This window comes from Malaya genurostris, chromosome 1, assembly GCF_030247185.1.
Source record: "Malaya genurostris strain Urasoe2022 chromosome 1, Malgen_1.1, whole genome shotgun sequence".
Classification (NCBI taxonomy): domain Eukaryota; kingdom Metazoa; phylum Arthropoda; class Insecta; order Diptera; family Culicidae; genus Malaya; species Malaya genurostris.
The window spans coordinates 106,176,753-106,200,844 of record NC_080570.1 but is presented as its reverse complement, the minus strand read 5'-3'; the positions used below and the strand labels follow the sequence as shown (position 1 = coordinate 106,200,844).

Below are 24,092 nucleotides of genomic sequence, written 5' to 3'. Positions count from 1 at the left end.
AATCTCCGGTATATCGGATTTCCCTGCATAGACGACGGTTTTGAAGGGGTAAGCGATATATCAAAGGGAAAGCATCGCTCTGATTGGTCAATCGATGCAAAAGAGAGGCTGTTGGAAGCACGCGAATCTATAAATAGAAGCGAAATTATAGCTATAAATAGAAGCGAAATTATAGCTATAAATAGAAGAGAAGTTAGAGCACATCAATGGCTCGAACAACCTTACGGGGCTGATCCTTGTAGTTTTTTTTATGCATTCGCGTGGTGGGATATGAATGATGATTGATGAGTCAGTATAGTATTAGTGAGGAACTGAGTGAAAGTATCGAATGTCAGAGCCAGTATCAAGCATTCTACGGCGCAATACAAGAGAGAGCTTTACTTAACATGCAATCACACTATTAGGTGTGCAGACTTTGGACGATGTTGTGCACGCTGTTTGCGGTTCCTAGAGGTGACAAAGAGGACATGGTTCCATTCCCCCTTTCTGAGCCAAAGGTATCAGTAAAGTGAAGTGAAGAGCACAAGTTGCGAAAATCCAGATGAGCCGCTGCTGACAGATTCTATGGAATATTCAGCGCTTTTATTTTCGAGCACAAATATTTTATCTCCAGCTCTTTCCTCCATTTGATGAGGATGTTTAGCAATAAATGAATGAATATTTGATTCACTTATAATTGAATCCTCTGTGTATGAAATATCCGATATCCGATTGAACACTATTACTTATCTGTATACAGTTGCCTTTGTTACGCTCCTCAAACAAATAGTCTGATGAAGGCTTCAAATAATAATTTTCCAGTAATCAATCAGTCAATATGATAAAATTCTTCACGCGCAATTCATATACGTGAAGAAATTCGTTTGAGTGTTGCCCCCAGCAAAAAAAATCGTTTGATTTTTGCCCCAGTAATTTATTTCATGTTTCGTTCAAAGGAATTGAATGCGAAGCAAAGTCAAGAACTTTACACGAATGCTCGATCCAGTCATTTGACCATTTAACCGCAGCAGATAGCATCGAATGGTTTAAGCAGAAACTAATGAACGAACAAAGCGAGAAACGAATTTTGAAACGGACGGCGGTCACGTTCCTGAGTATTTTAAAACAAAGCTCATGTGTCAAATATTGCGGCAGCGTACAGTAGCTAAACGGTAGAACTGTTTTTGCCTTTCTCATATAGAAAGGCTATGCAATCATTGTGACAATCGACTTTCGAATGGAGGCCCGGTGGGACGAGTAGCATATACCGTTCGACTCGGTTCGTCGAGATCACAACGTGTGTGTATGTGACAAATAATGTCACTAGATTTTCTCAGAGATGGCTGAACCGATTTTCACAAACTCAGATTCAAATGAAAGGTGTTATGACGCAATGATCGCTATTGAATTTTATCTCGATCCGACTTCCGGTTCCGGAATTGCAGGTGTAAAAAAATGTCCTTCACTTTGCTCAAAGATGGTCTGCCTAATTTTCACAAACTTAGATTCAAACGAAAGGTCTTATTGAATTTTATCTTTATCCGACATCCGGTACCGGAATTACAGGGTAATATGTGCAAATGTATGAGAAAATGCGCACTCAATTTTCTCGGAAATTTCTCAACCGATTGTTTCAAACTTAGATGCAAATAAAATGTCTTGAAACTCTTTAAAAAGTCGCCGGAACGTTGATCCCGATTGGACTTTCGGTTTCGGTATTACAACGAAAATTTTCAATTTCATGAGTGTTTTTTCAATAGTGATGGCGAAACGAGGTGCAAATTTTTATAAACTGGTAAATTCATCTAGTTGGTAGATTTAGCTAGTAAGCGGATATATAAATCTACTCTTGGGCTACTAGTCCATGGTTTCTGCTTTTGAACGCACCGGGAATAGTGAAGAAAAGCTCCAAAATTGGAACTCACTTCGATTACTCAGCAACGGTTAAACCGATTATTACAAATCACGATTCAAATTAAAGCTCTTAGTACCTTAAAAAAATACTGTGCAATTTCATGCAGATCCGACTTCCGGTTCCGAAATTATAGGGTGATGAGTATCAAAACTATCATACAAAATGATGCAAAACCGGTACGCATCGGTACGTGCTGGTACGGAAGAAAAAAAAACACCACCACCTAGCACACAGCTTGCTTTATTCAATTTCATATAGCGTGGAGGGTTGTAACATTTTAAACTATATTAACTCGTCATAACTGTTTACAGTTTGAAAAGGTTATGGTAGTTTAGACACAAAAAAAGTTTTTTATTTTATTCAAGTTTGGAAAAAATTGTCAGAACTTTCTATTGATGTTTTTAAAAATATAAGTAACATAATATGAGAAAGGCATCACCATATCACTAGGTGGATTAAAAAAGGTTTTTAGGTTTGATTTCAACTGTCCATCTCCTATATAAAATGTTCAGTTACTGAGCTTGCTGAGCTGTTCAAAACCTCACTTTTTGTCTGTATGCTCACACTCTTGATTTTCACTCATATGTAGAAAACAAAGAGATGTGTTCAAAATCTAAAATTGGACTCCATAAAAAAGGATTGAATCGATCCATTTTTTGACTGCAGAATTTATCAAACTGCTGCTCACCGAATGCGTGTCCCATCGACGCAAATAGGTGAGAATCTGAAGGGTCTCTATCTGGTGAGTAAGCTGCATTCGAAAACAGTTTCCACCCGAACTACTCCACCTGCTTCCGGGTCGGTTTCGAAGTGTGAGACTGTGACACAGAGAACAGACATCCAAGCTTATACAAACTTAAAAAACCCTTCTTAATCTACTTAGTGGTGTGATAATGCTTTTCTCTTTCTTCAAAACAGTCTCCTAATCATATTTTTTTAATCTTTTTATCAAATAGTTTGTGACACTCATTTGGGCACTCCGATCTCGTCGAACTGAGTCGAAAGGTATATAACACTATGGGTCTCCGAGGCTCCGTTCGAAAGTCGGTTTTTCCAGCAATTCTAATACCTTTCTATAGAGAAAGGCAAAAAAACCTGTGTAAAGCATACAAGTGTAAATTCGTTATAAATAGCGGTTGCGTGCGATATTGCACGTATGAATTACCATAGTATGCAAGCTCGTTAGCAAGAACCCATAAGCGATTACTATGAAAGTATTTTCTAGGATTTCTATAAAATTGTTGAGTAAAGTCGCGTTTTAGATCCTTTGTATTCAGCACAGAAAAAATCATAGAAAAAGAAATATTTCGTGAAAGCGTGAAAAATTTTACTAATCTTATTTTAAGATTTTGTTATTTGTTGGTACATTATCTAAAACCGACTTAGTACGGACGTAGTTTTTGTTTAAAGAACACCCGAGCAATGTTATATCGTAGCTCATCTTGTAGTGAAGATGCCATACTGAGTGCTCTACGGTTTGTCGGTGTATCATTTCCTTCGCTATCACCTGTAATGCTGGTCGTAATTCATCGCAAGCTCGGCTCGTACACAATTCATACCGGAAGTTTTCCGAAACTACCCAGCGCATTAGCAGAGGCACTTCAGTAGAATTTACAAACCTTCCTTTCTTCCCACAAGAAGCAACATCAGCATCTAGCCTGGCAAAGGTGAAAGAAACTCATCTCTGCAAGTAAACTCACTTCGTCTTACCCAGCTGATATGCAAGATTGTGCCGGAGCCACGGTTTCATAAGCGACAAAGGAAACTTCCTGAGTGCTCTTTAAGTGAAAATCGATGGGGAAATTATTGAATGTTATTGCACCTTTCCTCCATCCTAGTTTCCGACACTGCGAAGGGAATCGTACGTTTTTTCTCATCATGACACAGGATTCGATTACCGCATGAGAGTCTTGAAATATCGTTTGCATTTTGGTTCATCAGCATATAAATAAGTCCTTGAGAAGGCGCGCAACAGAAAACCACATCTCACGGGATAGGTTTTTCGCTTTCTCGAGAGCATACATTCATCAAAATTATCTCTGGCGAAGACGTCGACTGTGCTCTGTGATATAATTCATCCAGGAAAATTTTCGCATTTCACCTGAAGCTATTTTAAATGTTTCAGATGTATTAAATAAAATACTACAATTACGCATTAAACTGTGAATCCAGTAGACATCGATGAAACTGTCTGCTGAGTCGTATGATTTGGATATAATCATTAGTGTATAATTAATTGCTACAGCTCAGTCGTTTATGCTAAATTCACATCTTCTTCTTCTCCACTTGACACATATAATATCTATTTTTAACATATGTGATAAGTGAAAGAGAAGGGAAACGAAAAGCTATCCATTAATTAAATGTGACTAATGACTATTCACACAAGTTACGCTAAAATATGTTAGATTCTTGATCCAAGTTTATTTCAATATACACTCAAACCTTCGTTTATGTACACTTTTTTACGTTAAACTTCGTAAAAAGAAGTTTTTACATAACATGAAAACGATGGGTATTTTAGGAATGGTTTTGATGAGCAGATTCCGGAAAATGATTTTTGAGGTATTTTTGAAATCCTAGATGGCGGTTCCGGTTTATTGTTATTCTTTGAAAATCCCTACAATATGGATATTTTTGGAACGGATTTGATAATGATTACAGCACAAAAATGGCTCATTTAGCCTCTAAATTTCCTTATAATATGGCTAATCTTGGAACGGGTTTGTTTAGCAGGAACCTGAGAATTATGTTTAGAGTCGTTTCAAAATCCAAGATGGCGACTTCCGGATACTCTTAAAAACCTTCAGTGATATTGTACGGGTTTTCAAGCAATTACAAAAAAAAAACAGAAATCGCCATCTTGGAATTTTTAACGACTCCTAACATTGTTTTACGGCTCCTATTCATCAAATCCATTCCGAAAATATCCTTTTGCTTAGGTTTTACAACATTTACTTCATAAACTTTTTTTTACAAACTAATTCAATTTACGAACCCTCGTTTAGTTCGTAAAGGAAGGTTTCGGTGTATTAAATAATTCAAAACAATATAATGGTTGGCTTACGTGGAGAGACAGGTTGTTTTCCGCATTTTAGAAAATCTACATTTTGTCGGGGAATCTCCTTTGTTGGTAACTGCTTATGACACGAATCTTTCAGTTCGTGACAGAAATGCTTGTATCATTTCGGTAAAGAATTTTCTAACATCCCGCTGGTAGACTGGAGAGATCAAAGGTAAACACATGTTATACGTATTTAGCCCCGCTAGAATTTTGAGCAGCATCTGCACGCAGAGTCTTGAAAAGCCACGTATATTCTGTAATAGAACCTCTTTAATAGTCTCGCAATTGCATTCAAAGCAACAAACAAAACAATTTTAATCTGGATGGGCCCTTTTAAAAATATGAAAATATCAGATGCACAGTCGAAGAAACATACACACTTCGATCGTCCCACGACAAAAGGGCCTAACTGCAAATGCCAGTTTCTCTTTGTTTACTTTTTCTTTCACGATTTACCGAACTGATTTTATATTTTACGCTTTACTCTTCGCAAAACTTTCAAGGTAAAACAACAAGCTTTCGATTTATATTGGAAACTTTAGAAAATTTGGAATAATGGCTGCGTAATAATCAAAAGAGAAAGTAAACGTAATAATCAAAAGAGAAAGTAAAAGTTTGTCGTGGGACTATCGACTTAACAGCATCATGTTGACATATTTCGGTTAATTTTCCAAAAGAGCGTATAAACAAGTGACAGTTTCTCTTTGTTTACTTCTCTTCTATTAATTACCAAGCGGTTTCCACGTTTATCACTCAACTCTTTGCATGAAATGATACCCGAAACTTTCGACTTTCAAACAGAATAGTGATATCAATGAAAATCTTTTAATTCACATCACAATAATCGAAAGAGAGAGTGAATAAAGAGAAACTGTCACTTGCTTATGCGCCCTTTTGAAAAATTACCCGAGATATATCGTAAGTAAGTCAGTGCTACTAGATATTCCATTAGGTTATTTGATTAGTATTTTACTCTTCAGTAATAATCGAAGCCGAAACAGTTTTATTGGAATATAAATATCAATAACACAATTAAAATATTGTCACGGATAACAAAAAATACTTGTTGGTGGTAATTTAAAGAGAAAAAAATCATTTTCGTTACATTATGAGAAAACTTGGCAACGATGCGATACGAGATGAGATAAAAACAATGCGCAATCAATTCAATTAAGTGCAAATGTTCATTTCATATATTTGAAGATTTTTTATTTCTTAGTGGATAATTTCAGTCGTTGATTAGTGAAAAGTGAGCAATACTAGTTATGAAGTCCTACAACATTGAATATTGGTGTGATTCTGTACAATAGTTTTGAGACGAATCAATTAGTAAATATTCTGTAAAAACTGTACGAACTGTAAAACTTGAGACGATAATGTTTCCTAAATTGAAAAGTGATCGGTGAAGGATTCAAAACTATTTTTTAACGGGAAAGTGTAACAAAAACTTAAATAAACATTTTAAACCATTTAATAGTTTGGTTCACATACGTTAAAAGATATAGTTCATGTTCAAAGTTATGAGATGAAGAGATGAGATGGAAAAAGGAGCTCAGATGGAATAGGGAGCCGTTACTGGTTCAGATGCGTATAACATAGTTTTCTTTTTATTCAAAAACATATTTTTTATTCAGGCCTATTTGCGCACAAGCTTTACGTGGCCGATTGAGCCGATTTTTTAAATAATTTTTTTTTGTTGGATCTCGTTGTCCCCTTTTTTCTAGGAGGGGAGAAGCTTCCATTTCCCTCCTGTGAGGATTGAGGGGCACTTCGTTCGTGGTTCGTCTCGTCATCCATTGCCGCATCGATGGTATTGTTGTTGGTTTCGTTGCTGGTTGCTGTAGATAAGCATTGTTGTACATTTTTTGTAGTTGCTGGTTGGTTGTTGGTGACTGTTACATGTGTACTGGGGTTGCTTTGGGTTGGTGTGAAGGAAGCACCGTTGTCCTTTGGTGTAGTTGTCTCCTTGTCCAGTTTATCACATGGCTTACCGTAGTGAGCAGCTTTTTGGCAATATTTGGTCTTAGGTAACAAGTGATTTGCACGGAATTATTGTATCTTGACCGAAAATCACATAAGAAGGTATAGGCCTCTTCAAGTGTATGCGTAACAAACGTACGCCATTTAGAATACCGGGGAAAAAATTCTTCCAATTTTCTTTTTCGATAGAGAGAATCTCTCCGTATTGGGACATAGTTTTGCGAATATATGAATCGGTGACGCTTGAGTGATATATATACTGGAATGTTGTACTTGATATTTTCATGCTCCACATAGTGCACATTGTTATTGTCTTTTGCGAATTGAATTGCATCCAACTCTTTATAAAACTGGATGTAAACAACATTATTCGTCTTATTGTTCGTTTGGTTCACTCATTTCGAGGTCGTTCTATTGTTCACTACACAATACTGTACTTGGTTTCTTCTGTCCCGAACGTAAGCGGTTTTGTTTTATCGACTGACTTGGATGAGATGTGAAACCGAACTGTATAACATAACTTGATCACTTTTCTATATGTTTACATGTCTGATTTTTTATTATTTCTGTCCCAAGTTTACGAAAGCACTAGTAACCAAGATTTGAGGATAGAACAAAATTATGGCTTAATTAACTACAACAACTGCACAGTTTGTAAAAATGTCATGTTATTGAATTTACAGTTAATACATCAGAATTCGCCATAGTAACTAACTCAAAATTCAGCATCAAAAGTAATGCATGAAATATCGTGCCAACACATGCCATATGGGCGGTATGATTATGTTTATGTTTCATTTTTGTATGTGTTATTTCGAATAACCGATCCATATAAATCTAGTTGCTTTTCAATGTGCCTTGCTTATGTGTCAATCGCAAGATTTTTATCTTCAGTATTAGAGAACAAGCATTCCGTTTCAAAACGGGTAAGTGGTTTTTTAAATAATTTATTGAGTTTCAAAACGTACGAAAGGTAGGTCAAACACAAATGCCGAATGACTTTTTTGCTTGTTGACTGACAGATATAATAGAAAAGTCAGGCCGGCGATACGAAAACATTTTTTCCTTTGCTAGAGTTCGGGAAAGCTTATTAGGGGAGTTCAATGATTCAGGAAGAAACTTTTGTTGTTTAGGAGCACAAATTTGATTTGTTTTGCCTACGATAACATGGCAGCTTTTTGATTGGACCAATGCCTTACCAATTCGCACCTTTACAATTACAATTTCTACAATTTCTTCAACAATTTTCCCATTTAACTTGTGCTTCAAGCATATACGTACTTTATTAAAAGCCAAGCCTTGGTATTACTTTCCTTTTGAGGAATTTGATCTTCTGTTTCAAGCAATTTTGCAGCCGATTCAAGCGTACAGCACCACTGCATGGTTGGTGCTACAATTCTATTGTATTCAAGGCACAAATCTCCAAATATCAAGGGGAACGTGCCATTTGAGCCAATTTGTTCTGATTCCTGATACAATTCTATTGACACTAAGGTCGAGTTTCGAATATACGACAACTGGCTTGTAAGACTATATATTGAATCAGCGCCTATATATTGAATCATCAACCTTGGCTACGTACTTTATCTACTACTTTTAAATATAAAATATTTCAATGCGTTCTAATGTAATTCCAAATGAAGTTCTAATGTAATTCCAGTACAAGACGCTGGTCAAGCAAGACAGTTTTCGTATGCTCGAAGCTTGGTCTGAAACGGTTCTAAGTTTCGACGGGGTCGTAGCACAGTTTCCTGCAACTGCCCTACATCCTCATTGAATGTAACTCAAAAGGGAATGATATACCATAATAAATTTTAACATCATTTCAATTCATTCACCATCAATTTCATCAAAACGTGCGTGAAATCTAAAATAGAGTTATCACCTATCTACTCATTTTTGAGTTAAGGTACGAAGTTGTCAAGTCAAGTTTTGACATATTCAAAGAGCGTGTATAAATTTATGCATCGACTTCCAAATCTTTTTCACACAAAAGATAACTTATAACCCTCTCTGCACTGTTTTTAGACTGTGAAAGTTTCGTGTTTTAAAGATTCATTTTGCTGCTTTTTCATATTTTATTCGTACGCTACTTCTACTTTTAGGAAGTATGCTAAGTTTGGTTCACTTTCCTGAGGATATTTATGCTCCAAAAACAAAAAGACTCGTTCTAGAAATGATAGTGAAGGTAATAAATGCGCATACATGTTTTCACGATGCTCTATTTGGTAGTACGCGCTTGCCGGCAAACACCTCAGGCAACCGGCATAGTTTTGGAAAGATGTAACGACCGTCACTGATAAAAAATTCATGTTATGCTCTGTTCAACAATTATGTCATACAGTTTGCGATAGAAGAGTGAGGACATTCGTATCCGTTTTAGACAATGGAAGAAAAGGATAAAATACTTATGACAAAGACTATTCCTACTACTTATAATTTTAAAGGCTGACTAAATGTAAATTGGCAAGACCGGTAATCGGACTTGGATAAACTTAGCAAATCATTCATGGGATTATCAATGGTTTATTTGGTTACAGACTCTCATGGTCCGCAAACTAGCGAAATTCACTAAAATGAAAAAAATATTCTTAAAATTGACATTTTTACAGTAAGCACTCTACCTCCTAACCCTGGGGTTTGGTCCGAATGAAAATTGGAATATTTTCATGGCATCTTCAGCCCTTCGAGTAGAATCTAAGATGGTGAAAATCGCCATCTCCAAGAAAAGTAAGTGACATTATTTTTACTTTTTTTGTGCATATCAGCCTGTAATTCCGGAACTGGAAGTTGGGTCCAAATGAAATTCTAGAACTTTGTATGGAACTTAGTTTATGAAAATAGTTACAACAAAACAAGTTGGATTATAATAAAAACAATAAAGTCAAAATAATGTCAGAAATTCACATCTCATCATATTAAACTACAATAAGTTCAAACGTAACTTTCCGATCACCTACACAAAAAAAAAGTCAAAAGTTTTACATCGTGACTGGATGTGAGGATTAGACGGAAAGATTCAAGTTTGTGTAAGTTCGTGAAGAAGGCTTTTTTTTATTTAAAAAAAAATTTTATTCAGGCCTATTTGCGTACAAGCTTTACGTGGCCGATGGAGCCGATTTTTTTTAAATAATTTTTTTTTGTTGGATCTCGTTGTCATCCTTTTTCTAGGAGGAGAGGAGCTTCGATTTCCCTCCTGCGAGGATTGAGGGGCACTTTGTTAGTGGCTCGTCTCGAGCAAAGTCAAAGCAAAGTTCTGGCATTACATTCCTTTTGTGGAATTTGGCCTATCTGTTTCAACAGACTTCGCAGCCGGTTCTTAGTGTACAGAATCATTGCATGGCTAGTACTATGGATCCTACTGACACTAAGAATCCTTCCAGGTCGGGGCTCGAACATACGACAACTGGCTTGTAAGACCAGCGCCCTATGCATTGAACCACCAACCCGGGTGGCTCGTCTCGTCAACCATCGTATCGGTGGTATTGTTGCTGATTTCCGTCTTCTTTTCGTTTTCCATGTTATTCGCCATTTTAAAAGAAATATCGTTTCCTAGTTTGTTGCTAGACTTTTTGACTAAAAGCTTAACGCATTCATAAAAGAGCATAAATCTTATGGAAATCGTTGACTTATGTATACGAAACTGTCGTATCTAATAGAGGACACCATTACAATGGTTTGGGAAACAGGAAAAATTAGACATATTTCATTACTAATTGAAGTTTCGATCCTAATTATCTGAAATGTATAGATTTATCTACTTAAATCGATACGTAGAAATCACAGTTCGGTTTCACATCTCATCCAAGTCAGTCGATAAAACAAAACCGCTTACGTTCGGGACAGAAGAAACGAAGTACAGTATAGTGTAGTGAACAATAGAAAGACCTCAAAATGAGTGAACCAAACGAACAAAAGCTACCACCGACCCGAAAGAATACAATTGTTGTTGACTTCAGGCAGTGCAAAATTCGACCTTCGATACGAGAACTTGAAGGTTTGCTTAAGGAGCAAATGCATCTTTACATTAAACGTGTACATTTACTTCAATGCAATAAGACAAATAATGTTATTTACATCCAGTTTTATAAAGAGTTGGATGCAATTCAATTCGCAAAAGACAATAATAATGTGCACTATGTGGAGCATGAAAATATCAAGTACAACATTCCAGTATATATGGATGATAGTGCTATAGAAGTGCGTGTGCATGATCTTCACTCAAGCGTCACCGATTCATATATTCGCAAAACTATGTCCCAATACGGAGAGATTCTCTCTATCGAAAAAGAAAAGTGGAAGATTTTTTCCCCGGTATTCTAAATGGCGTACCTTTATTACGCATACACTTGAAGAAGCCTATACCTTCTTATGTGATTTTCGGTCAAGATACAAGAATTCCGTGCGAAGAAGGCTTTGATTTGGCAAGCGATCTGCAGTTGTGACCTGAAAACGGAACCATTTATCACATCCTTGATGATAGCATCCCCGATAACAATAATTGTAGGATCACTCGAGATCAAAAATGAGCTGTGGATCGATTTCGAAGATCGTATGACTGACACTACAAGTTTTGGATATATAGTCGTACATGCGACGTAATCGAGAATTCCTATCCGTTTAATTATTTCAGATAGTGACCTATAGTCAGGTTGCTGATATTTCTAGTTGTCTAGTTCTAGAATCTGTGACATAAACGCTGAGCCACACTTCTGTGAACTACCCGAATCAATCTGAATAAATTTGTGTCTAAAATGAGTTCAAATAGTGTCAGAAATTATCTTGATAAAAAGGCAAAAAATGTTTGAATGAGACTAGATGGAACGAGTATTACTAAAACATTTTCAAAACCTATTTTAGTCTATTAAGTGGTGTATTGACGCCTCACACATAATTATAATTATTATAGCTATGAAATGAAAATCCACTAAGAACTAGACAGGCAGTTCTCAAGAAATAAATTTTTCACTGCACTGCTCGATAGGTAAAAATCAAATATGTGAGAATATGGGTTAAATGGATGACAAATGTTAGAGAAAGGTTCGTTGAAGCTATTATTAGTGTGGACAGATTCAATTTTTACAAACGAATAAGATCGAAGACAATGACAGTGAACATGTAAATTCAGTTTTTGTTTTCAGACATCTCCGTACATCGAGAGTCAAGATCGATAAGTTCACAAAGCTTCTGATGACTAGAAGGTTATTAGGATTTCTCCAGGAAACTGCAACTTATTTGATACATTTTTGAAGTTGTTTATGATTTATAAACTCTAGCATCTTAGAAGAGGTTCGAGTCGGGTACGGGTGCTGATTTTTTTTTTGTTTCAATTATAGAGGCTTTAACATCTTAGGTCTTCGGACCAGAAAATCTATCTGACCCTATGTGCGGGGTTGGGAATCGAACCCAGGCGGGCTGCGTGAAAGGCATCGACTATCCCATCACGCTACACCCGTCCCCTAGGTGCTGATTTTGTTTTTTCATTTTCAGCGGGAACGGATCGGTTTCGGGTTATAAAATTTCGTTGAGTTTCGGGTTTTTCTCGGGTTTCGGGACTTTTTTCAGGATAGGGTCCTTTCCCATATCGGGTACCGGTCGACTCGGGTTTGAAATAAAAATTAATCCCGTGTTCGGGTAAAAGTTCGGGTTTGAAAAAAAAAAGCTTGGAGTAGGTCCTAGAGACATAACCGCGAGATTGACGTAGGACTGCATTCGAGATGTGCATAAATAACAATTTGGTATTTATTGTAAATATTTACTTCGATTCCCAAACCTAATTAAGGCGCGTATGATATATATATATATATATATATATATATAATAGTTGTGAGTTTTCAACTAGATTCGATAAACTTCTCAATACTGTTTCAAGCCGCACACAAGATAAAATTAGGTTAGGATCAATAGTACATTTCCTTTGTTTATAATTGTAAAAAAAATAAATAAATTAATAATCCTTATTTTTTGCACAAATATTTGTTTTTTCTTAAAACTAAATTAAGACCTGATAGGGATGGCCAGTAAGTTGACAGAACTCGACTAGATTTGCATTACTGAGCGCAAGATCGCGAAGAGACCATAGGGCGCGGTTTTTAGTTTTTCCGTGGCGTGCGAAGACGTAATAATCATCGAACTGGCCGATTAGGTAACCAACGATTAAAGCCCAATGAGCCTTGTGTTCATTGTCTAAGCAAGGTGTGTGATTACGATCATATGGCACTAAAAATATAGACCCAAGCCGGAGTTGAATTTTTATATCGGTTTCATCTTAATGACCTCCAACTAAAGTGTTAGTAACCTCTCTAAATTCCACTAGGTGACGATTGTCTGCTAATCCAATTTACAGCAACTCATTCAGTTGAAAGGCACTGAACATTTCACCTTTATTTGAATAGCCTTTATCAATGGCCATTTCTAGTAAGGTTGCAGTTGATGGCGATCCTTCGAAGATCATACTGAGAGCTGTGAGACCACAGGTCGTACCCATCTGCAGGATGGATGTAATGTTTTGTACATGCAGTTCTTTTGGGGATGCAAATGGACACAGATAAATATTTTAAGTTATAGAAAGTGTGCTAGTGTTCCTCGTAAAAGGGAAGGACGTGGAAAGTGTAGCTGCTACCGATGTGATACTATCAGGGACAGTCTCAAAACTTGAAGCTTCAATTGATTTGATACCGTTTGACCGTTTAAGATATGTACACACTTAAAAAAATACCTGTGATTTTACATCTTATTAGATGCACATAAATGGAGCGTCGCAGTTCACGCAAATTCACGTGGAAGAATATTTAATATTGTGTCTAAAACTCCATGACATCAATTCGTTGAAATAAAAAAAAAGAATACTGATAGTAACCCCCGCGACTTGAACCGAGAATCATTGAATCGCAAGTACGTCTGTTAATCGACCGAGCCACAGAAGCATGCATCTGCTTGGCTAGTGAAAGGTGCATTTAAATTCATACAGTCGCACCTGCTAGCAGAACGCAAGATACAGTCGAAACCAGTAAAATCCAAGCTCATCTAACATTCAGTCATTACAAATGAGATTTTCCGTCATTTGACAAATTAGGTCTTTCTGAATTACATCGTATGAGGGACTAAGTCACCTGTAAAATTCAATTTTTTTGGTGTGTAGTATTGAAAAGGACCATTCGGTTTCAAAAGATTGCGTTTGTATTTCATTCGCTCTGTGACGCTTAACGCGCTCCGCAATTGACATGGCGGATCTCGACGAATTATGCAAACTTTCGTTATCACGCTTCCTCTTGGCCTTTGCCGTGTCGTATTTTGACTGTATGTATTGAGACATGTTCAAGCTTTCACCAATCTTTTACAAAGATAAAACTAAACGTTTGGCTACATGTCTTTTAATTTTGAAAATAACTGCATTAAGCTCCGCCCCTATTAGGTTTTCAAAACTGAAGCATTTGAAAAGTTGCTTCATGAAAGATTTCCGATATGAAACTGTTATAATGTTATTTTTGATTCATTTCTAGTTCCTAAAGGTGCCATATTGTGGAATTTTCTCTCATAAGTAATAAACACTGCTCAATACATTTCATATTTCAAAGATGAATTCAAAGATACATTGCATATTTCAAAGATGAATAATTCTGATAGTCCTTTGGGAAACCCTTGGAATGATTGTTTTATTGATTTTTCTGCGTCGCTCACATTTCGGTGTATTTTTCTTGAATGCGAACGACCACCAGCTGGATGATGACGCAATCGCTCATATATTTCAATGTCATTAATCACAATATTTCAGTGATAGAAGTTATCAAAATGTTGTACGGGATTCGTTTCTGGCATTCAGAAGGACCAACAACAATCTTACATATTTTTCCATTCGTTTCGTGGAAGAATTAGAGAAAATACTCAATCAGGGAAACAGTTATTGAGAAATCAAATCTGGAGTAATTTTGTTAGCCTTTCGTGTTGTGAAATTTTGAAAATGCAGAGTAAAGAAATATGTAGTCCTACGTCAATATGCTCACCCGAACATCTCTACTACTACTAATAATTCAACCGGAATCACAGATTTTCAACCCATATTCACAGCCAACGCAGATCACATTACGCATTATGCTTCCGTGCACTACGCGAAAACCGTACAATGTGAATCCGAACTGCCAGCAAATCGACCCTTCGTGATCGACAGGCAATGTAGCAAAATGATGACAACGTCATATTGAAATTGATGTCAGTTGCCAATCTCCTACCGCCTGCCAGAGATTTTCAGCCGAACGAGCAACAGCAAGTCAACGTTCACACAAACGGTGTGCTGCGCGTGCAACTCACCCCCGAGGGGGAAATTGATTTACTAATGTCGTTTTCGCTTGAGAAAACTGAAACTGACCCAAGGTAGTTTCATCAAACAAACACTTTTCACGAAACTGTGTTGATTTCGCACTTAGCAACGGGGGTTTGAGTAAAACTGATTTAAAAACCAGGTTCGAAACTGACTCGATTTTCAGTTCAACAACGTTGAAACTAGGTTCGAAACTGACTTCAAACAAACAGTTTGACAGCAGTTAGAGTGGAAACTGGGTTAGGTTTGGCATCAAGCGAAAACGACATAAATGAATTACGTCGAATGATAGCGGATGGGCGTATCATCTTCTAACGACAAACCGCTGAGCTATATCCGGGAAGTGAGTGACACTGTGCTCTGATATTTAGGTTGAAGCACAGATCAATCGTGAAGCTTCACTCATTCGCACTGTTCACGAATGTCAGAAGAGAATAATTTAATACGTCGGATACGTTATGCGGTTGGGAGTCTGTGGAAGTGTGTGGTAAAATCAAATTATTTCGTTGTTCCATTTCATTGATTATATCGATGCATTGCTATACTCAGTGTTTGAATGTTTACAGCAGAATAACAAGCTGCTAAACAGCCGTAGTTTCAATTAATTATAAAAATTTTATTTTTCTAATTCCTACTTAAGCTGCTGAAGTGAACATAATCCGGCAATTGTCTTGCACAAGTTTCCGACATAAAAGATGGGAAGTGAGGAGCAGTTTTAGACACGTTTAAAAATAAACCTACCGTATTCGTCGTCGTCGGAAAACGACATCGCTTGCAGTCGCGTGATGGCCTGTTCCTCAAGCCTCTGCTCCTTGATGGTTGCATCCAGCTCCAAATCAGAGTCGGTTTCATGGCAATTGGATTGGTTCCGGTTCACGTCCTCGTTGTCATTGGCGTAGCGGTTGTCGTGCGGGTACGGAAACGACGGGCAACCATCTATCTTACCCGTTGCGGCCGCGCTCGACATTGTGGCCGTTTTCGTTGCTGTTCCTTTGCCGCCGGTGAAGCAGTTTCCAACACCGCAACCGCCAGCACCGATGGTTGCTTGGTTCTGATTTTTCATCAGAACATTGTTGTTATTGATGCTGTTGCCCATGCTGAGTTCGCCCTCCACATCAATCAGATTGTCGTTAAGCTCGGTGTCACGTCGTAGCGACGATTGAGCATCGTCGGATTCGACGCTGAGGCGACCGTATGCCCGTCGCGGTGGTCGAGAGGCGTGTTTGTCTATCGAAAGAATGAAACGGAAATGGCAGGAGTGAGAATCTATGTTATAGGCAACTTTTATCGATATCATGGATGAGTAAATAGCTAGGATCGTGTTATTACTGTGCACGTGTGTATGTTAAAGCGCAATATGGGAAAACATAGTCCTGATTTGATTGCTTCCTTATTGATCGGTGATAAGTGTAGCTGGTGAATGTTTGTTCCTAAATAAATTCTCATACCATGGCTATCAAGTGATAAACAGAGTAAATCTAAGGATCAACGTATCACATAAACGATGACATTTGATATGAGCATGAAACCAAGCATTGAGCATACGAATCAAGAAGATTCATGAGAGGAACGTGCCGGATATCTTCAAATATACATAGGAGAACTGCGGGTGAGCCCGACAATGAACAACTTGTCCAAGCAAACAAATGTGAACCCAATAAACCTAGAAGTGTGAATACAAAATTCGGAAAACAAAACCTTACAAACAGGGGTTAGGCTTGAAACATCTAAAGCTCGACCTATTTTGAACAGATTTTTGATGTCATTACATCTACTGCATCCCATTATTTCTACGCATCGATATGAGCAGATAAAACATTATAGTTTTGATAATTAATGACAAACGATGTCAATTTTTTTATACCGTTTATTTAGCCCCGGATTTAGTTACAGAGAGTAGTTTACCGGGGGATAAAATAAAATAATAATTGCAATAAATTATCATTGTTTTCACTTGTTATTTCAGATATAGTTGAGGCCCGTCTGGGTCTTGAATATTAAATAATCCTTAGCCGATCCTTTTTATCTTCGACCGCGGCTGACATCCCCGGAGGCCAGCTCTCGGCGGATGGCCGCTATCTGTTGTACCTAATTCCAAATTCCTTGGAATGTGGCGAACAACCTGGAGCGGGGCCCGCTCGTGGTGTGCATTTTAAGCGATATTAAACTTGTCTTTTTTTTCAACTCATTATTATGGTTTCTCTAAACAAAAATTAAAATTTAGTAAGCAACATTACACTGTGCATTTCGCATAGCACATCGATGTTGGTGTGCACATCAGTGAGTTGACATTTTTCGAATTTATTTTATGCGTCGCTCGCTTTGCACGAGAAACAATTTTTTTCATCGGAATTCTGCTGACTTTTTGCCTTCGATAGAAATGCTGGACGACCTGCACCATCAAGTTTTGGATGATCTTAATCAGTACCTCTCATCATCAACAAACTAAACTGGAGAAATTTGTTTTCAAAAGCGTATTTCGCGTAGAAACAAATAAGTACTCGTGCAAAACTTAATAGTGACTTTGATAATAATTTTGTAGTCCTTTGTCTAAAGAGCGATTTGTCGATTACGTCACTTATATGATTATATCTTTGGAACAACAAGAGCTCTGTACCTATCAAATAATATGATAGTAGCTCTCAATCGCGTTTAAGATTTTCGAAGTCGGTTAAGGCATGTTCGAGAAACTTTAGAGTATTCGAAAAGTTGCGATTTGTCGGTTACGTCTTTCATAAGAATACATCTTCCGAACCGGAAATGTTTCCTATAACTCTTCCGAACTAGTAATTTTTCAATAAGCCTAACTTTATCGAAATTCGATAAGTCGTTCAGAAAAATTGTACATATAGAAAAAAAGTGTGGTTTGTAGGTTACGTCATTTATATCATTATATCTCCAGAATCAGCAGAGGTAACAATTTGATCTTTAAATTTGATCAATAAACCAATACTAGCCTTCTCGGGAACCGGAAGCCATATGATCATCGAACGTGATCCACAACCCAATAACCTCTCAAATTACCACAATCTTCACGACCAGCCGAAACTTGTTTCGTTCAAGCCGTCGGTGAAATGACAAAAATTGCACCGATGCGTCGAAACAAATTAAAATTATTATGTGCACTTAGCATAAACTTAGGGGTTACTTTTAGCCTCTCAAATCAATCAAATAGTAGCTTTCAAATTAGTACGGATACGGATTTCTGGATAAACTGATACGATTGGTGAAAGCAACGATGGATAGAGTGATGTGCTATGACCGAGTATCAAGGACGCTCTCGAGTCCCTTCGAATCTCGGAGAGGGCTACGGCAAGGTGATGGACTCTTTTGTACAGGGTGATTTTTTAAGAGCTTGAGAACTTTTTTAAACAATAAAACGCACAAAATTTGCAAAATCTCATCGGTTCTTTATTTTAAACGTTAGATTGGTACATGACATTTACTTTTTGAAGATAATTTCATTCAAATGTTGACCGCGGCTGCGTCTTAGGTGGTCCATTCGGAAAGTCCAATTTTGGGCAACTTTTTCGAGCATTTCGGCCGGAATAGCCCGAATTTCTTCGGAAATGTTGTCTTCCAAAGCTGGAATAGTTACTGGCTTATTTCTGTAGACTTTAGACTTGACGTAGCCCCACAAAAAATAGTCTAAAGGCGTCAAATCGCATGATCTTGGTGGCCAACTTACCGGTCCATTTCTTGAGATGAATTGTTCTCCGAAGTTTTCCCTCAAAATGGCCATAGAATCGCGAGCTGTGTGGCATGTAGCGCCATCTTGTTGAAACCACATGTCAACCAAGTTCAGTTCTTCCATTTTTGGCAACAAAAAGTTTGTTAGCATCGAACGATAGCGATCGCCATTCACTGTAACGTTGCGTCCAACAGCATCTTTGAAAAATACGGTCCAATGATTCCACCAGCGTACAAACCACACCAAACAGTGCATTTTTCGGGATGCATGGGCAGTTCTTGAACGGCTTCTGGTTGCTCTTCACTCCAAATGCGGCAATTTTGCTTATTTACGTAGCCATTCAACTAGAAATGAGCCTCATCGCTGAACAAAATTTGTCGATAAAAAAGCGGATTTTCTGCCAACTTTTCTAGGGCCCATTCACTGATTTGCAAGCGTTGCTCGTTAGTAAGTCTATTCATGATGAAATGTCAGAGCATACTGAGCAAATAATAATGCATGAAAATCATAACCTCAAAAAATCTGAGCAAATACTAATGCATGAAAATCCTAACCTCAAAAAAATCACCTTTTATCTTGTTCAATATTGCTTTGGAAGGTGTGATTCGAAGAGCAAGTATCGACACAAGTGGCACGATCTTCTGAAAGTCCGAACAACTTTTTGGTTTCGCTGTCGATATTGATATTGTGACACGTAACCTTGAGAAGATGATGGAAACATACATCGAACTGTAAGCTGAAGTTAAGCGTATTGGACTGACCATAAATGCGTCATAAACAAAATACATGAGAGGAAGAGGCTCTAGAGAAGAGCCATCCGCGAGAAAAATCTTTGAACGGTGCACATACATACACACTAAGACATTTTCCGACCACGTCGATTCGTATATAACCCTAGGGATCTCCGGTATTCCGATAACAAGCTGGCTTTTCCAGGAGCTCTATTTCATTTCTTTAGAGAAAACCAAAACCTGCTTTAATCCACCTTATTGTGTAGTAATACCTGTGTTTTAGGGAAGCGGGTCCTTTCGCCGAAAGTCGTTTAGCCGAATGCCATTTTGCTGAATGGGCCATTTCGCCGAAAGTCGTTTCGCCGAAAAGGTCATTTCGCCGAAAAGGTCATTTCGCCGAAAGGAGTGCGTCGGAAGCGGTGGCCTCTAGCCTACAAAGCCAATAGTAAAACGATGTGGCGAAGCTGCATTCGTTTTTTTTTTTCATTTGCACTCAGTTATCGGGCAATACCACAAACAATTACCTGGTAGATACTCTAATAAAATCAACAAGTTTTCTTGATACATAATTCTGAAGATTATGTAAAAAATAAAAAAGAAAATAAATAAATCATTCAAGTCTTCCTGAATTATTTCAGAAGTACGATTGTAGTTCAACAAAACGGAAGTAAACATTATCATTTTTCATTTGACTTTATTTCAAATCAATTCCAATCACTAGATGAAGAATATTACAGAATTCGCGAAATGGCGTTCGGGGAAATGACATTCGGCGAAATAAACCTTTTGACTTTCAGCGAAACGGCTTCCGGCGAAATGACCCAAATCCTTGTTTTTTTATTTCTCGTATTTTCATTTACATAATTGGATGATTTTCCATACTTTCTTTGATCATTGAAAAAAAAGCAAGAAAGTTTGTATGGACATCACACATTTGCGGTTTAAATTGTTCAATACACCCAAACATCCATTTACGTAATAATCGTAATAATTTCGTAAATCGAATTATGACGTAAAAATAGTTTACGTTATATGGAATTTCCAACGTAAAAAAAGTTTTCCCTATGTATGTATATTATTGGATATGTATAATATACTAGATAACTATGGAACAAAAATTATTAGTATTTGCAGAAAAAAGATGTTCTAGGTCGCATCAATTTCCAAGATGGCGACTTCCGATTCATCGATATTCGTGACAAACCATCAGAATATGGGTATCTTTGAAACGGGTTTGATGAGTACATGTTGGAAAACGATGTTTGATGTGGTTCTGAATTCCAAAATGGCGAATTTTTTAGGTTCGTAAAAAAAGTTTACGTTATTTGGGATTTTGTTCGCAAACAGAGTTCCGTAAAAAGAGGTAACGTAAAAAAAGTTTACGTAAACGGAGGTTTGGGTGTACGCTTTTTTTTCAATTTATTGTTAATTGCAATATGGATTAAATTCAAATTGTTGAGATATAATACCCAATTCAGTCACAAGTGATGACATTTCAGTCCTATTACATACATAATTTGGTTATTACCATAGAGACATAATTTACTTCAATTTATTGTAGGGAAAATTGTAAACCTACTTGTAATTGGTAATGGGGGAGAGGAATCTACATACTAACTTACTAAATAATACAACAAGCGAACCGATTGAGTTGAAGATTAAAATTATAAAATTATATGACATTACATTTAATGGTTCTATATTTGTGATTTACTAAAACCATGAAGGACGCTTCAAAATTATTTTCAATTTTTAGCACACTTCATCTTCTAATTTCTGAAACGAAAGCAAAGTCTGAATAAGATTCAATTGCAACCTATGGGACTATAAGATTTATCATTTGAATATATGTCTGCGATAATCGGTTCTTGGACGGGGAACTGTTGAGTCAAATTAGATGAATTCTTCGCGAAGCCGGATTAGATTAATATAAAAGGTTGAAAGATTTTACATAGAACACTTTTGAATTATATCTTGATACGACTTCCGGTTCCCGAATTATAGAGTAACAAGTAAAATTGTCAATTTCAAGAGCCTGTTTACATATAGTATACGACGATGGGAACTGAATAACTTTATAATGTTGCGCGTGTTAGTTGATGATTAGAAAATTTGCTTTCGAATATGTTGGTACCCAATCCGCAAATAAGAGATCAAAAACTCCCAAGCTTTTCGGACTTCCGGTTCCGGAATGACAGAGAGGAGTGTGTCTAAAATTTCAAACCGTTATTTAGAGCGACGAGACAAAAATAGAAAAATATTCTAAATTTGGCTCAAAATTGATTACAAACTTAATAATTTATGCTAGTTTATGCAAAAAAAGAGCGTTCTTGTGTCTTGTTGTTTGTGGAATCAGCTCAAAAACCATTATTATGTCCATTTAGGGGTTAGCCTATGTTTGCGCTTAGGGCACATAACCATAACATTATTATGTACCAAATCGGTTTACTGAACTGTTTGTACAATATATATTTTAACCTGCTTCATATCAGGTTTTTTCATGACATTTGTGTCGAATTAAAAACATGATTAGCTTGTTTGGGGCTCAAACACTCCAATGCATGCTCTTTCGCTCAAACACTTGCCTGAAATTAGGAAAGTTGAAAGAAAAAACCAATAATCTTTTAATTTTCAAATGATGGCACAACCTTCCATTTGCTTTTTCCTGCCCTACTAAGCAAGGTTAGAGATAGTTAAAAGTTACCCAATTACAACGCAATCTATGCTGGGCTGCGCGAATAACCATTCACAGCAACGAATCGTGTAACTGAAAAAAAAAGTTTCCTCGTCGGTCGGAAATAGCCGTGTTGAAAACGTCCGTGTGCAGAAAAGATATACCACAGATAACAGATATGCAGGTTCGCATATGAACTCTGTGTAAAATTTTGAATGAACAGTCTGGCGAACGCTTGCAGATGTCGCCGCGATCGACACTGTTTTGGGTGCGGTATTTACATCACGATACATTTTTGATTTCCCGTGGATTTAAATCACTTTTTTCATATTTCAATATTTCGATTCGGTTTACGTGTGATTTTAACGATTATGGAATATAATGTGTGTTTAATAATTACGGAAATCGTGTGAGAAGTGTTGCTGTTGGAAAAATTCTGTAATAGGCAACATAACTTAATTATAGTTTCGGAACAAAGTGGAACGATTTGCAAAATCGAATCAAACAGTCAAGTATTCACACAGGTTTCTGAAAAATTTTGTTTGAGCATGTATATCTGTTATCTGTGGATATTCCAATATTAGTTGCTCAACATTTTTTGACGTTATAAATCCCAGAGTAAGCATATTAACTTTTACTTCGTGCACACCCTTTAAGGTTGACTGAAAATAAATTGCTTATTTCGAAAGGTCTAAAAAGGATCAAGTGATTTATTTGGTTTGTACAACAGTAACAAACCGAGAGAGTGGACCCTTTTTATCTGTTCCGAACCCGACCAACTGTTTGTCCGAGTTTGCCATCTCTGAGTGAAATATGAAGTCTGATGGCATGCGCTTGATCACGAACCGATTTTCTCATGTTGGACGGTCCAACCAAAGACTTGTGGATGTATTGGATTATGTTATCAGCGTGTTCGTTCAAGAGGGACAAATGGCGAGGCAACCGACAATGGGTCATCGTATTCTCCGGGCAGAAGTCAGGTTTTGTTTGAATTTTTTTTACGTAATGCGATAGCTTGGCCGACTAGGCTGCGGCATAACCCAATCAAGGTAAGGTCGTTTATTTGTTGTTCAATGAGACAAGATATTACATTTTCCAGCGAAATACCGCAGAATCTCGAGTAGTTATGGCATATAATCGTCAATCAATGGCATCTTGCGGCCGGAAACATCAGTGAAGCATTTAATCTTGAATATTTTATCATTTTATTGCGACTATTGATAGCTTGGTCGATGCTTTTTTTTCGTTTGCCCTTTTCATGTGTTCAGAAGTGCAATGGCAAACTGACGAAAAAGCAATTAAGAGTTTTATAAGACTAAGCATTATGAACCACGAAGAAATCAATTCTATTCAGAGATAGAGATTTTCATAGACAGTCTTACGCTTTTCTTAATTGTGATCTATGCATGCTTCAATTATTCGCTTTATGCAATTCATGAATAGTGTGAAATTGTCATAATTTCGTCTAATGATTTCATCATGACAAAATGTTAACAAGAAAGGAATAATTTCAAATCCGAAAACAATAATAAATTAATTAATCTCACTGTTTTTTTTATTCCAGCTTAGAAACGAATTGTTCGAATACCGCCATGCATCCAGAATGTATCATAACAAAACGGGAAATCAATTTTATTTTGATTGCAGCGAAAATTTAACTGGTATTCCCTTGTCATAGGAACCACAAATCATTAAAATCGAAAATATATATAATGTGACTAGTTGGATTAATTTATACTGA

The 24,092-nt window shown here is 37.0% G+C and overlaps 1 protein-coding gene across 1 annotated transcript in view; it reads right to left on the bottom strand.

The window, feature by feature from the left end:
• LOC131425315 (uncharacterized) overlaps positions 1 to 24,092 on the bottom strand; it is a 216,816-nt gene that overhangs the window by 92,020 nt on the left and 100,704 nt on the right. The window contains exon 2 of the mRNA XM_058587109.1: positions 15,997 to 16,482. Coding sequence (XP_058443092.1) covers positions 15,997 to 16,482 — 486 coding nt within the window. The remainder of the gene's footprint in view (positions 1 to 15,996; positions 16,483 to 24,092) is intronic.